Source organism: Pholis gunnellus, assembly GCF_910591455.1.
Source record: "Pholis gunnellus genome assembly, chromosome: 15".
NCBI classification, from domain to species: domain Eukaryota; kingdom Metazoa; phylum Chordata; class Actinopteri; order Perciformes; family Pholidae; genus Pholis; species Pholis gunnellus.
In genome coordinates this window covers 13,297,509-13,309,401 of record NC_136542.1, presented here as the reverse complement: position 1 = coordinate 13,309,401, position 11,893 = coordinate 13,297,509, and the positions used below count along the sequence as shown (strand labels likewise).

Here is an 11,893-nt window from a genome sequence, read left to right as displayed (position 1 = left end):
GTATGCTTGATTTCTGGGATCACTATTACATCCGATGTTTACATGCATATTTGTTGTACCTGAGAACTTTGGGATTTTAAAATAAAGTTGTATGTGTTTGAGGAATCCTTGGCTGCACAACAGGAATTTAAAAATACGGACCCACCACTGTAACAATGGCATCATAAAAATAAAACGTTTTTTTATAGCCTGATTGTTGTGACATGAACTCAAGAACTGCACAGAATACCCCCGATGTCTACAAAACATCCAGAGTAAACAGCATGTATACAATGCAGTGTAATAGATACCTAAAAGCTGGTAGGTCTGTGCAGTTAACAAGTCTCTGAGGAACAGTCAGCATTTCCTCTGAGAGCCTACAGCTGTACATTCCTCAGCCACGTGATGGGGAGCATGAGCATGAGGCAAAGCATTTGACCGCAAACATGAATGGATTGTTCAAACGTACATGTTGTGGGTTGAGCATGAGCCACGGAAAAATAAACGCCATTGGCTTCATGCAGATTTCATTGTTTTTATTAGAATGTATGAATGTACACAGTACAAATGTTCTGCCTTCAACCGTTGAAAAACCTCAAGTCAGAAGGTCAAAATGTCATAACTGTGAGGTTTCGTTATGACCTGAAAGCTAAGCCACAGAAAATGCCACCACTGCTTTTTTTTTTCACCTTGAAAGCAAATCATAACAAACTCATTTCCCTTTTACCCAGTATTAAAACATTAACAATGGTAAGATGAAGTATGATGGAGTGCCTTATGTAGTCGTTTATGTAGCTCCCAGATGAAAGGACTTTTGGTCAGGGGGTTTGATCCCTCCGCAGTCACGTAAAATGTGCAGAACAGCCGCCTCAATAGAGAAGAGATGCTCGTCCTCTACCTCAGGACAGTAGAGCCTCATGAACTCTGCCAGGCGGACCAGGTATTCAATATTGTGGCCCGTGTTCCCTCTACAGGTGGCAATCTGGGCTGCGATCTCCTTGTCTGAGGCCGGGCCGAGGTAGATGGGGTTGTCAGAAGTAGCGATGTAGACGAGGGCCAACAGAGCACCCTGACCCTTCTCCTTAGGGATGAACTCCACCATCTCTGTTATGTAACCCCCCAACTCAACCTCTCTCATGTTTAGGTACTGAAGGGACTCTTCAATCTGGGAGTCAGTCACCTCGTAGGCCACTCCCCATGTGCAAGACTGTAGGGGAAAGCAAGTGGAGGAGGAATGTTAATGGTAGAAATACATGAAGATATATGAAATGGTTACAAGTAAAACATATACAAGTTCATTCATTAGTTATTATTCTCTTCAAGTTCATTGTTTCTTATGTTCACTAGTAGTGATTGGGTTAAAATAATATTTACAACTTTTGTAACAGTTTTCTATAGACTGGTAATGGTATAGAAAGAGATAGAATATATAGTGCATGCTGTAAACAGTATTAAAATAGACTGTAGGACACTGACCTCCTGATCCTCCACTAGTGTGGCCACTCTACCTGGCTGTGGAGAGCAAAGACACGGGCAGTGAAAAAATAATACATGGTAAACAGAAAAATGAATAAATAAACAACTAAAACCATCAGAAAATATTTGAATCAATTGGAGAGCAAAATAATATGATTGTAAATGAATGTGGCTACAAATCTCACCTTTTCCTTGTCCCCTCGATAAAAAGTATCTCCATGCCAGAAGAGCCTTTTGTATCCTTTGATGAAGCCAACTTTGCTCCTCTTGTATGCAAAATCAGGTTTCCACACTAAGGAGCCATATCCAAATATCCACAGGTTGCTCTTTTCTTTGATAATTTCCTGAGGTTTCATTGTATTATCTCGGCTGCGTTTGAAAACGTGCCTTTATGTGTCTACTTCTGTCAACAAGTAGCTGCTCTCCTCTGTTCCCTCTCTTGTTTCTATCGTCTTATACATTCCAAGACATCTGAGAGTCGCTATTATAAAGTGCAGTGCGGTTTTATCGAAACGAGTCTGTTATTATGGCATCATCAGAAACACCGTTTGGACGCACTGTGCGTCTCTCGTGCTGATGTACAAACACGTGCATTTGTTGTTCAGAGCGAGTAAGAGCGAGACGGTTTCGACCAATTAAATCGCCGGAGGGGCGGGCTCAGCTAACAGATAAACCAATCACAATGACTTTAGTTGGAGCCCCTCACATCAGTGTTTACCAGTGAATGTGGGAAAAACCCACACCTTCTTCCGACCTCACTGGCTGCTGCATTTACAGTAAATGTGTATTTAAAATCCAGTAAGAAAATGTACCCAATTTCTTTCATATGTGACATGACAGGGATTTGATTTGTTTTTTTTATTTTCAAAACATTTTTTCACATCATGGTCAAAGCAATATACGCTTGTTTTGTTACAACAATTTCATTCATTAAACAAAACATTGTGCCAAGCAGGTAGCCATAGTCCAGTGGGTAATCACATTACCTATAAATAGCTGGGATTGTTCGTAACGTGCTCTCTTAAAGCTCATTACGTGTCTGCTCTGCTCAGGTCTGTCTAGCACACCACTGTGCCAACACAGGCTGAACACTTATGGATGACTGCTTGAGATCATTTGTCCTCTGCCTGTCACTGCGTGGTATTAGATGAGTTAAGTTGTGAGAGAAACTATTTTCTTGAAACTTCACACAAAGCCTACTGCCCCCAAGTGGTAGTAGCAGACATTGCTCCACACTTGAGACTTAAAACCTATGCTTCAACATTAGATGCAGGGGTTTGAGGGTCTGCAGGGTTGCAGAGGAGAGGCCTCTGTTTGTTGTGCTCAGCAGTGAAAGGGCATATGCTGATGTCCTCATTGACACATGTGCAAGCATATGTCGAGTTTTATTAAGTTCCTCACATCCCTCTCAATCCCCTGCCTCTTTCAGAGATAGCTTATCACCAACAAAAGATCTTATCTAGTCGGCATTGTTTCTCGGCGATGTTCAAAAATACAATGGCAGTTCAGAGAAGCACTCTGTTACTGCAGAAAGACCACATGGACTCTTTATTTTCATTTATAGATGTTTCTTTTTAAATATGTATCTTTTTGTTTGGGTAGCTTATTTCCTTCCTGCTTGCACAATGATTTCACATCACACTAATACAGACGTCACGGACAATCATTAGAAATGCTACAACGCCAAATATGACTGTTTATAGACAATGAAGCCGCCTCGACGGCGGCTGACACATATAAAGTTTAAATTTAAATTAGGATCTCTATTGGACCACATGTACACTCGACCAATAAAAACAAACAGTGTACCAGATATGTGTTCATTGTTTCTTTTTATAACAAAAAAATAATACAAATAAAACACCAACGACACTTTAAAAATAAATTCACCTTTTTCTGGGCATCAACTTAAAAACAGATGTACAATCCATACTTCTAATCTCAACATATAAATATACAGTATATACAAAATAATCTTATAAAACACAGAAGGAGAAAGAGCAGTGCTTCATATGCTTAAATTACTAATGAAATACTAATCTTACAAAATAACATTAATGGTTTAGTAATTTCTTTTGAAGGCGTCCTTGGTACGATAGTCACTTCATGTATTTCTTTGCATGTGGTAAAACGAGGCCAAACAAGGCCAAATCATGAGTTTCCCTGCATGGCACTGCAGCATATTGCGTCTTTTGATCTCATATATTCATATTGCTGTTCAAAGGACTCAAGATAAGGCGGGGCACAAGGTTTTAAACAAATATATAAGGCTTTGTGATCTAGGCTGCATACATTCTTCATACAAAAATGGATTTACAAATTTGATAACCCTATACCCTTCAAAAATGAACCGTTTTCAGTAGTTTTTGTCCCTTTCTGATTAAGCTCAATGCTGATTTTTGTTTGCATAGCGCATTGTAGGCCACAAAAAAATGGAAAAGGCTTGCTCCTTCCACAGGCTTGTTGGCAGCAAGTTGATTTGTTGATTGCTGATTACTGCAATAAGGTGGAGAGAAGAACATCAAGATAGTCCTCTAATCAACACGCAGGCATAAACATCTTGGCATGTTGCCCTTGGATGAACTTGGACAGAGCAGACGAGGGTTTGTGTCGAAAACATCGAAGGCGCATCCACAAGTAAGATTTGCTGATTATTTGTAGTCTTTACAGTCTTTACATTCTCACCGAGATCAGTAGCTTCAGTTCGTTTGATTTCGAGGAGCACACCGGCTCCATCCAGTTATCAAGTTTTCAAAGCAGCAACTTGCATTTAAATAAATCCCAGTCTCTCCACACTTGTAAACAGTCCACAAGAAATCCAAAGTTGACAGTGAATAATAATTTCCATTTATTATACCTGAAAAAGAAGAAGATAAAAAAAAACGTAATGATTAAAATGTGGTCTGGTTAATAGTAAAGCTCATGCTCTAACGAAAAAGATAAAATAGACTCATTATGAAAACAACTTACCTCGGTTGCAATGATGCACTCGTTTTTCTCCTCTGCTACTACAAAGACAGACTGGTACATTGAATCGCTGGAAGAACATATTGTTGATATTCTACACTCTGGCCTTTCTCTGTGGAGTGAAGATACACTATGTTAGTTACTGAGCACAACAACTAAATGTTTCACATTATCATCTGTGAATTTATCCTCCAATCATCATATTCAAATCTTTCTGGTGAAAAAAACACACACACACACCACACAGTGACAGACACATAACCATAACAGAATAATTGAACTCCTTACCTATACATTCGACTCAAATGCTTTTTTTCTTCTATTGTCTTTTCACAGTTTTCATCTTTGTCCAAAAGGGACAGTTCATCCTTGTACCCGGTGGAGGTTTTATAGTCCAGGTGGTAGTGGTTGATGTATTTGTGATTAGACTTTTCCCTGGGAGAGTCCACCTCCAAATCCACCTTTTTATTGGTGTTCTTGAGCTCTAGAGTAGAGATGAGGTTCTCTTTCTGAAAGTCTGCCTTGGAGAGGTTGTTCATGGTCTCTGAGTCCTGCTCCTTGCTTCTCTGCTTCTTGACGTGGCGTATTAATACCACCACCATGCAGAGAAGCACCAGAACAGCCACCAGGCCAACGCCCAAGCAGATGGCTGCCAAGCTCAACCTGTCCCCAGACTCCCAGCCTATGTTTGGGCTGGGGGTATTGGGTAAAGGCACGACGCTGGACTGGCACTGGGGGCCGCTGTAATGGGAAGGGCAGATGCAGGTAGGCTGGCCTTTGGCTCCAGTGGTGCAGGTCCCGCCGTTCAGGCAGGGTTGAGAGACACAGCGGTCGGTTGGCCTGTCGCAGTGGCGGCCTGTGTGCCCTGGGGGGCAGGTGCAGGTGTAGTCGTTGATGCGGTCTATGCAGGTGGAGCCGTTTGCACAGGGGTTCCTGGCACACTCGTTGATGTTGATCTCACAGCGCAGACCTGTGAAGCCTGAGCGACAGCTGCACAGTCGGAGGTTGCCGTGGATCACACAATGTCCACCTATGCAAAAAACGAATCCACGTTATAGAAGCCTCCCTCATTTTCAGATTATTTCTAACACAAATACACAGAAGGAGAATCATTGCTTTTTTATGTAGAGAGAATGAAGTATTACCATTGGTGCATTGCAGCGAGGTACATTTGTCCACCTTCCTCTCACAGTTAAGTCCAGTGTAGCCTGCTGGACACTCGCATATATATGTGTTTCCATTGTCGCGCTCTCTGCATTTGCCACCATGAAAGCAGGGTGTATCTGCGCAGGTCAGCATCCTGTGTTCACAGTGTGTCCCTTCAAACCCGTGTGGACACGCACACCTATAGCCGTTCTTAGAGTCCTGCAGAGGAAAAAGATATAAAGTTTATCAAAAAGCTCCCTGTCAGATGTTTTCTTTATCACATCCTGTTCACGACTGCCCCGACAAACCCCATTATCCTTAGTTTGAATTCTATTTACAGTACACACTCTGTGAACTGGGTCATCTACTGACTTGACAATCGATAGCATCCTCCTGGACTAGCAGATAGAGTGAGGCAAAAACAAAAACAGGAAAGCCTGTGTTGTGGGAAAGGAGGGAGAGAGACTTCCGGACTCACCAGGCAGTGGCCTCCATTGCGACAGGGCTGGCTGTCACACTCCCTGACCTCCAAGTCACAGTTAACCCCGTTGAAGCCGGGCATGCAGGTGCAGGTGTAACTTCCCTGGCCCGTGTTCATACACGTGGCACCATTAGCACAGGGTTTGTGATGGGTGCAGTAGTTCAGATCTGAAAAAAAACAAATTAGTGAAAGCGTTACTAATGTAATAAAAAAAAAAAGGCACCACATTTGAAGCAGCATTTTTTTATTTAGAGAGTACAAAGAGGTAGTTACACACCTTGATCACAAAAGATGCCTCCCCAGCCCTCCTTGCAGGTGCACTGCCACGGCTCTTTACAGGTACCATGTTTACAGGATGGATGGAGTTTACACACATCACAAAAGAGTCCCTGCCAGCCTTCTCTGCATCTGTACACACATAAAACAAGACAACATGACAGTTGGCTCGTGCACAAATGAACACCCATGGTTTGCCCTGGTAGTCCTCATTGCCTCTTGAGCACAGTCATGACAGAGAGAATACCTAATGACAAAAATACATTATTTGCAAACTGTAATCTTTTCATCCTCTATGTCATAATCCTAGAGATAATCCTAGAGATGATTTAAAATAGAGAGACAAATAAATACATCCTAAAAGTCAAATACAATGTTACACTTTTGTTACATAATTAGGCACAAATAGAGTATTTAATGGTTTATCTGCTTTTAATTAAGCTTTTATTCCTGCAGTCGTTGTAAATGTTTATTATTGTATTTTAGCAGTTCGTGGATCACTGATGCCAATGAACAGAAATCTACATTTGATTATGAATATCCATAAGTGAACACTCACTTGCACTCTCCAGGTAATGTGCAGTTTCCATTCCTTTCGTTGCACCCTTCGAGGCAGATTGCTGAAATAAAACAGGGATGTTTAGATTTCTAATTTAGCAATTATAACAAGCTTCTAATAATGCTCCCCCCCCCTCGCACAGTAAAACCTGTTACCTGAACATTTCAATGAAAAGCATTCGCCTCTCCTGCTCTGTGCTGTATATGTGACATAGAGATTGCGCATGGTTTTATGGTGTTAAACGGCTGTTTAGTGCGGAGCAGATGCTTGTTCCCAAAAAAGGAGGACAGCTGTCCCATTGTTATCTGTGGGCAGCTCGAGCCCCGTTTGCAGCTGCTGCCCTACACCGCTTTAACAATAGAGCCCACAATTTAGTGGCGCGTGGCGGGCGATAATGCCGCGATTAACCCCGGCGCGCGCTGCTGGGCGACCACCGCCCTGGATTAAACCGCACGCGCCCACAGAGAAAGTGTGCTCTCTGTCGTCAAATTTCACCCCAATAGCTCCTCTCTCCAAAAAACCCCACACCTGTGATGATGTAACAGGTAATTTAGACATTAACGCTCTAAACGTTATTTAGGCCTATTCTGAAATGTACAAATGGCTTATATCACTTTGCAGCTTATTTAGCTGAATGTTTAAGGGCAATTAAACGGAAGCTAAACAACTACCCGTTTGATTCTTAAATTAGACAATGGCTTTCTCTATATCATGTTCTGTAAACCGTTATCTTAATTCTACTTCCTTAGGAACAATTCCGCCTAAAATCTGCATTGTGACCTTTTATCACATACAAAGGAAAGTAAGTGTCCAAATGGTGTCTTTACTCTTGCTTACGTTCTTGGCAGTATTCTCCCTTCCATCCCGGTAGACAGGCTATTTGCCCGTCAGGCTTGCAGGTGTAGTGGCCAAAATGGTCGTCTCTCGGAGCGCATATTTTGGAACAAGTGTCCCCGTAGTAATGTTCATTGCAGATGAACCGGTATGAGTACCTTAGCTCCGTCTGCGTCCCCCTCTGCACATCCTGGGACCACTCAGGCCCTATTCCCAACTGTCTTTGGATGGCAAAAGAACTAATCAAGAATTCAGGGTTGGTGATATCTGCGAGGAACAGAACATCAGACACATAATGATACGTTTAAAGCAGAAACAATTTAGTTATTCCTTTAGTGATTTATGTAACAATACACAATATCTACACTGAAATGTCCTCTTCCTCTACCATTATTCCCTCGTTATGAGGGACCTAACAAAAAAGGTGTAAAATCCAGGAAAAGGCTGTCATGGGATTTTTTTGGCAAGGCTTCATATTCTCACTCAAGCCTGTACACTTTCCCATGCATGCCAAAAATAAAACAAGGGAAGTGCAATTGTGTTGGAGAGATGTGATTGTGAAGAATTGTCGTGTGACTCATAAGGCATCCTAACAAACACGCATCCATGACGTTGAAAATGCCAGATGCATTTCCCAGAACGTTAAGTGAGGGTTATTGATGAAATGTGGAATAGTTAAGTCATTGAGGCCACACAAAGCATGTCTCCCTCTAGTGGTGGACAGGCAGTGCCCGTCTCCTCACCTCCAGATAGGTCCGCTGCAGGAGAATACCGGGCTTCAACAACTAATGAGAAAGCACCCTGTGGGGACAAATGAGGAAATAAACGTCAACAAAAACGACAAATTTACAAATATACAAAAATAATATATTTACATAGGTTCTGTCTTTTACATTGTTTCTCTGAAAAACATTATAAAAGTATATATAATAGTTCTATATCACTTTAATTCGCCAGAAAGATCCAAACCTGAAAATATTGTACTCTTTAATTCATTACTAAAATCATTTTGAATTGAATGCGTGAAAATGTGTTTGGTTTCAGCATAAGAGTGTTGAAAGGCATTAGGACACACGGAAGGACAGGTGCTCTTACCGGCCAGGTGAAGTTGAGCGGCAGACGCAGCCTGGCGTCCTGCTGGATGCTGAAGGAGTCGGTGCCCAGAACAGGTGTGGTGACTTTGCCAAATAAACAGCCTCCAGGAGACACCACCGTCTGGAAGTTCTTCAAACAAACCCTGAAATAAGTCCTGCAGCCAGTCATGCTGCAACTAAGTCCATTTGCCAGCAAACCTTTAGTATTCTGAAAGTGATGGAGATCTAACTCGAACACGCCTGATCCCAGAACCTAAAAGGATACAAAAAGTGAGCACAACAGAATACTGCAACGGTCGTTTCTAAAATTATTATTTTCCAATTTACAAAGATATTAAAAAAAACAGGCTACCTGAGTAAATAAAGTTACAACTATTGCGAGGACAAGTGTGAACCAAACGGCCATCCTTTAGAGTTTGATGTGCGTATCCTTAAAAAATCAGTTTGTCCTCCAACAAAAGGCTCCTATTCCAAATGGTGATGCCAAAAAAAAACGGAGTGAAGACAAATAAAGTGATCAGAATAAATATAATCCTCCTTCCAAAGCCTGTACGACAAGATCCAGCTCCACAAGCCGTATCCAGAAGAAGAAGTTGAAAAAAAAACAACAGGTATCCAGTGGTAGAGGTTAGACAAATATCAGTAACGTCAATATCCACAAGTGAGTCTGTCTGCGGTCTTTATGTTCCCCATCCATCGTTCCGGTCAGATGTTGTTTGAGTTTGCTGTGCTGATGCGAGACTTGTGTTGCCGACTGTGATGCGAGCATGTGGCGGAGCATCAGCGCACAGTGACTCCCAGTGAGGGGTGTTTGACGTCCCTCCCAGTTTATATACCGCAGTGTAGTGCCATTACTGGCACTGTCAGTATATAAACACCGCCCCCTCTCCTCTCCACCTTCTTTCTTTGCTGAGAATATCACCATCGTTCATTGTCATTTTGGAGGATATTCTCTTCGCCTCACCTGCTCCAGAAAAACATCACCTTTCTGCTAACTAAATACAGTATATTGCAAAACAACATAAGGTAAAATAAATATAAGGTATTTTAAAACCTAGTGCAGGCCAACAAGGTCAGTAAATTCACCGTTGGCTACCAGAGACACGGGCTCAATAGAACATAAACTGTATGAAAATAAGTCCTTTTTCTTCAGGATCATCCTGATTATTTGTGCGTATTTACGCGCTCGGACGCTCCGAGTGCGTTTTAGCTTGTGACCTCGTAGCGTTCTCTCTTGTTTCGTGTGTTTATTTAAGACAGAGAAGACAGAGTCGGAGATAGCTCCACAGCTGTATGATAATGGACTCTTACTGCAAACACATTGTCTCACTCATAAATCAACTGAGGAACCCGCGCTGTACAGAAATCTGGCGCGTAAATGAGCGAAGATGGGCCGTCCAGTATTACTGTATAGATTGACATGAATGATATTATGTTTCTCCGGGAAATATTTACAGATCTGCCAAACATGCCCTAAACAGACTTCATTGGTGATTTTTAAAATATATATTTTTAAATATAACTGGATAGTTTTAGTCATTCAAAAAGCTTATTTAAGGACACACGTACACACACGTACACACACACGCACACACATACACACACTGTGATGCATATAGGTGCCACCATATATTTTACTTTGCTTATTATGATTAATAAAAAGACCATAACAAGTGCAAGCACCCAGCTGTTCAGGCACTTTCTTTAGCATAAAAACTAATAATGCCCTCAATTCAAAGCCCATTTGTATGAGATTGTATCCGACATGTAGGGTAACACTGTTTGTTGAACTAACGACCACTCGAGCCATTTGAAAAAAAAACTTCCTCTCGTTCCATGTGTATGTATAATTGTTCTAAGAGGGGAAATAAAAATGAACTCAAAACAGTATATAAAGGCTGCTAAGCAAATAAATTCAAATGCCATATATATTTGTATCACATGAAACTCATGCTGGGCACAGGCATTGTTACCTTTATCACCCCTGCAACAGGCCAACTTGTCTGAGAGGATTTACAGTGAGGGAACAGGATTCAGGAGCTGTTCCCTGGCCATGAAGGTGTCTGGCTGAACAGCTCTCCTGCCGAGATGACTTCATCTCTAACCCCCCACCTTTGACTTATAGGTTTGAAGTTCCACTTTAGGGCAGAGACAATGGACTATTGAGTGTGGAGCAGTGTGAGCAAGAGGCCCGGACATCTCGAAGCTCTGCTGTATTGAAGCATTTGGCGTTCCCACCATTGACTGAATCACACAGATCCTGTGGAAGACCAATGCAGCCCTGTACAGTGGTTTAATCCTTAATCCTGTTCTGTGTTGAGCATAAAAATGATTTCAATGCACTTATCTACGAGAGATCTCACTAGTTTATATGACTGCAGTGGACTCTAGAGCCCCATCGATCTCTTTTGTGTATAGTGCAAGGGTGCTCCTGCCCTCCCTTCATACATATCAAAACATCCATACGTTTTAATATTTGATGGACCATGGTTAAGGTTTCCCAACTGTAGCTCAGGTTACAATTCCTTGTAAAGCTTTGGACTGTATGAACAAGCAGCGATGCTCGGATTGGATCTTCTTGGTGCAGAATGAAGGAGAATATTGGCTTGAAACACCTTTCTGGGGATGTACAAATCACACATTTTTTATATTTACATATTAATATCCTGATTTTATCTTTTTTATTTTATTTTATTTGTGTTTAAAATTAGACAGAAAGCCTGACCTGAAATAATAGGACATAGCTGTATGGGTGATTTGCTTTTGGCCAATGCAAACAATAATATACAAGCTCTTTTCTGCTGTGTTGCTCTGTAAACACAGCCATGGAAACAGACATCAGCCCACCACAGTTTCATCTCAGCTTTGTATAGGACATCATTTTTCTTTGTGACAGTGTTTTATAAAGCTGACTTCTGATTGTTATATGGCTTTTCAGCTGGCATCCAAACCCCAAAAATAACATTTTGATTGTGAAACAAAGAGGTATGAAAGTGCCTTTGGACTTATTAGGCAAGTTGCTATTTAAAAGAAAGTGCCTGATGCAATTGTTTGATTCTTTGGCAGACTAATGTTTGTTCC

At 41.5% G+C, this 11,893-nt stretch overlaps 2 protein-coding genes across 2 annotated transcripts; both read right to left on the bottom strand.

Moving 5' to 3' along the window:
- Positions 1-519: 519 nt before the first annotated feature.
- LOC306707165 (glutathione-specific gamma-glutamylcyclotransferase 1-like) lies at positions 520-2,000 on the bottom strand. Its single transcript, XM_079174501.1, has 3 exons — positions 1,641-2,000; positions 1,456-1,491; positions 520-1,186 (listed from the first exon to the last, which is right to left on the bottom strand). Exons 1-3 carry the CDS (start codon positions 1,809-1,811, stop codon positions 767-769), a joined length of 627 nt encoding a protein of 208 aa, XP_079030627.1. The 5' UTR covers positions 1,812-2,000; the 3' UTR covers positions 520-766.
- A 1,329-nt stretch (positions 2,001-3,329) lies between these two features.
- Positions 3,330-9,516, bottom strand: LOC306707389 (delta-like protein 4). Its single transcript, XM_079174835.1, has 11 exons — positions 9,165-9,516; positions 8,814-9,065; positions 8,462-8,519; positions 7,722-7,985; positions 6,885-6,945; positions 6,327-6,457; positions 6,047-6,216; positions 5,568-5,787; positions 4,711-5,452; positions 4,426-4,534; positions 3,330-4,312 (listed from the first exon to the last, which is right to left on the bottom strand). Exons 1-11 carry the CDS (start codon positions 9,216-9,218, stop codon positions 4,307-4,309), a joined length of 2,067 nt encoding a protein of 688 aa, XP_079030961.1. The 5' UTR covers positions 9,219-9,516; the 3' UTR covers positions 3,330-4,306.
- Positions 9,517-11,893: the final 2,377 nt, after the last annotated feature.

Bases quoted from the DNA above. Each gene is read 5' to 3' on its own strand.
- LOC306707165 (XM_079174501.1), bottom strand. From the start codon at position 1,811: ATGAAACCTCAGGAAATTATCAAAGAAAAGAGCAACCTGTGGATATTT. The intron at 1,492-1,640 runs GTGAGATTTGTA...TGCTCTCCACAG, and splicing joins ATCGAGGGGACAAGGAAAAG to CCAGGTAGAGTGGCCACACT. The intron at 1,187-1,455 runs GTCAGTGTCCTA...TTTCCCCTACAG, and splicing joins CACTAGTGGAGGATCAGGAG to TCTTGCACATGGGGAGTGGC.
- LOC306707389 (XM_079174835.1), bottom strand. From the start codon at position 9,218: ATGGCCGTTTGGTTCACACTTGTCCTCGCAATAGTTGTAACTTTATTT. The intron at 8,520-8,813 runs GTAAGAGCACCT...TTGTCCCCACAG, and splicing joins CGCTCAACTTCACCTGGCCG to GGTGCTTTCTCATTAGTTGT. The intron at 4,535-4,710 runs GTAAGGAGTTCA...TTCACTCCACAG, and splicing joins CATTTGAGTCGAATGTATAG to AGAAAGGCCAGAGTGTAGAA.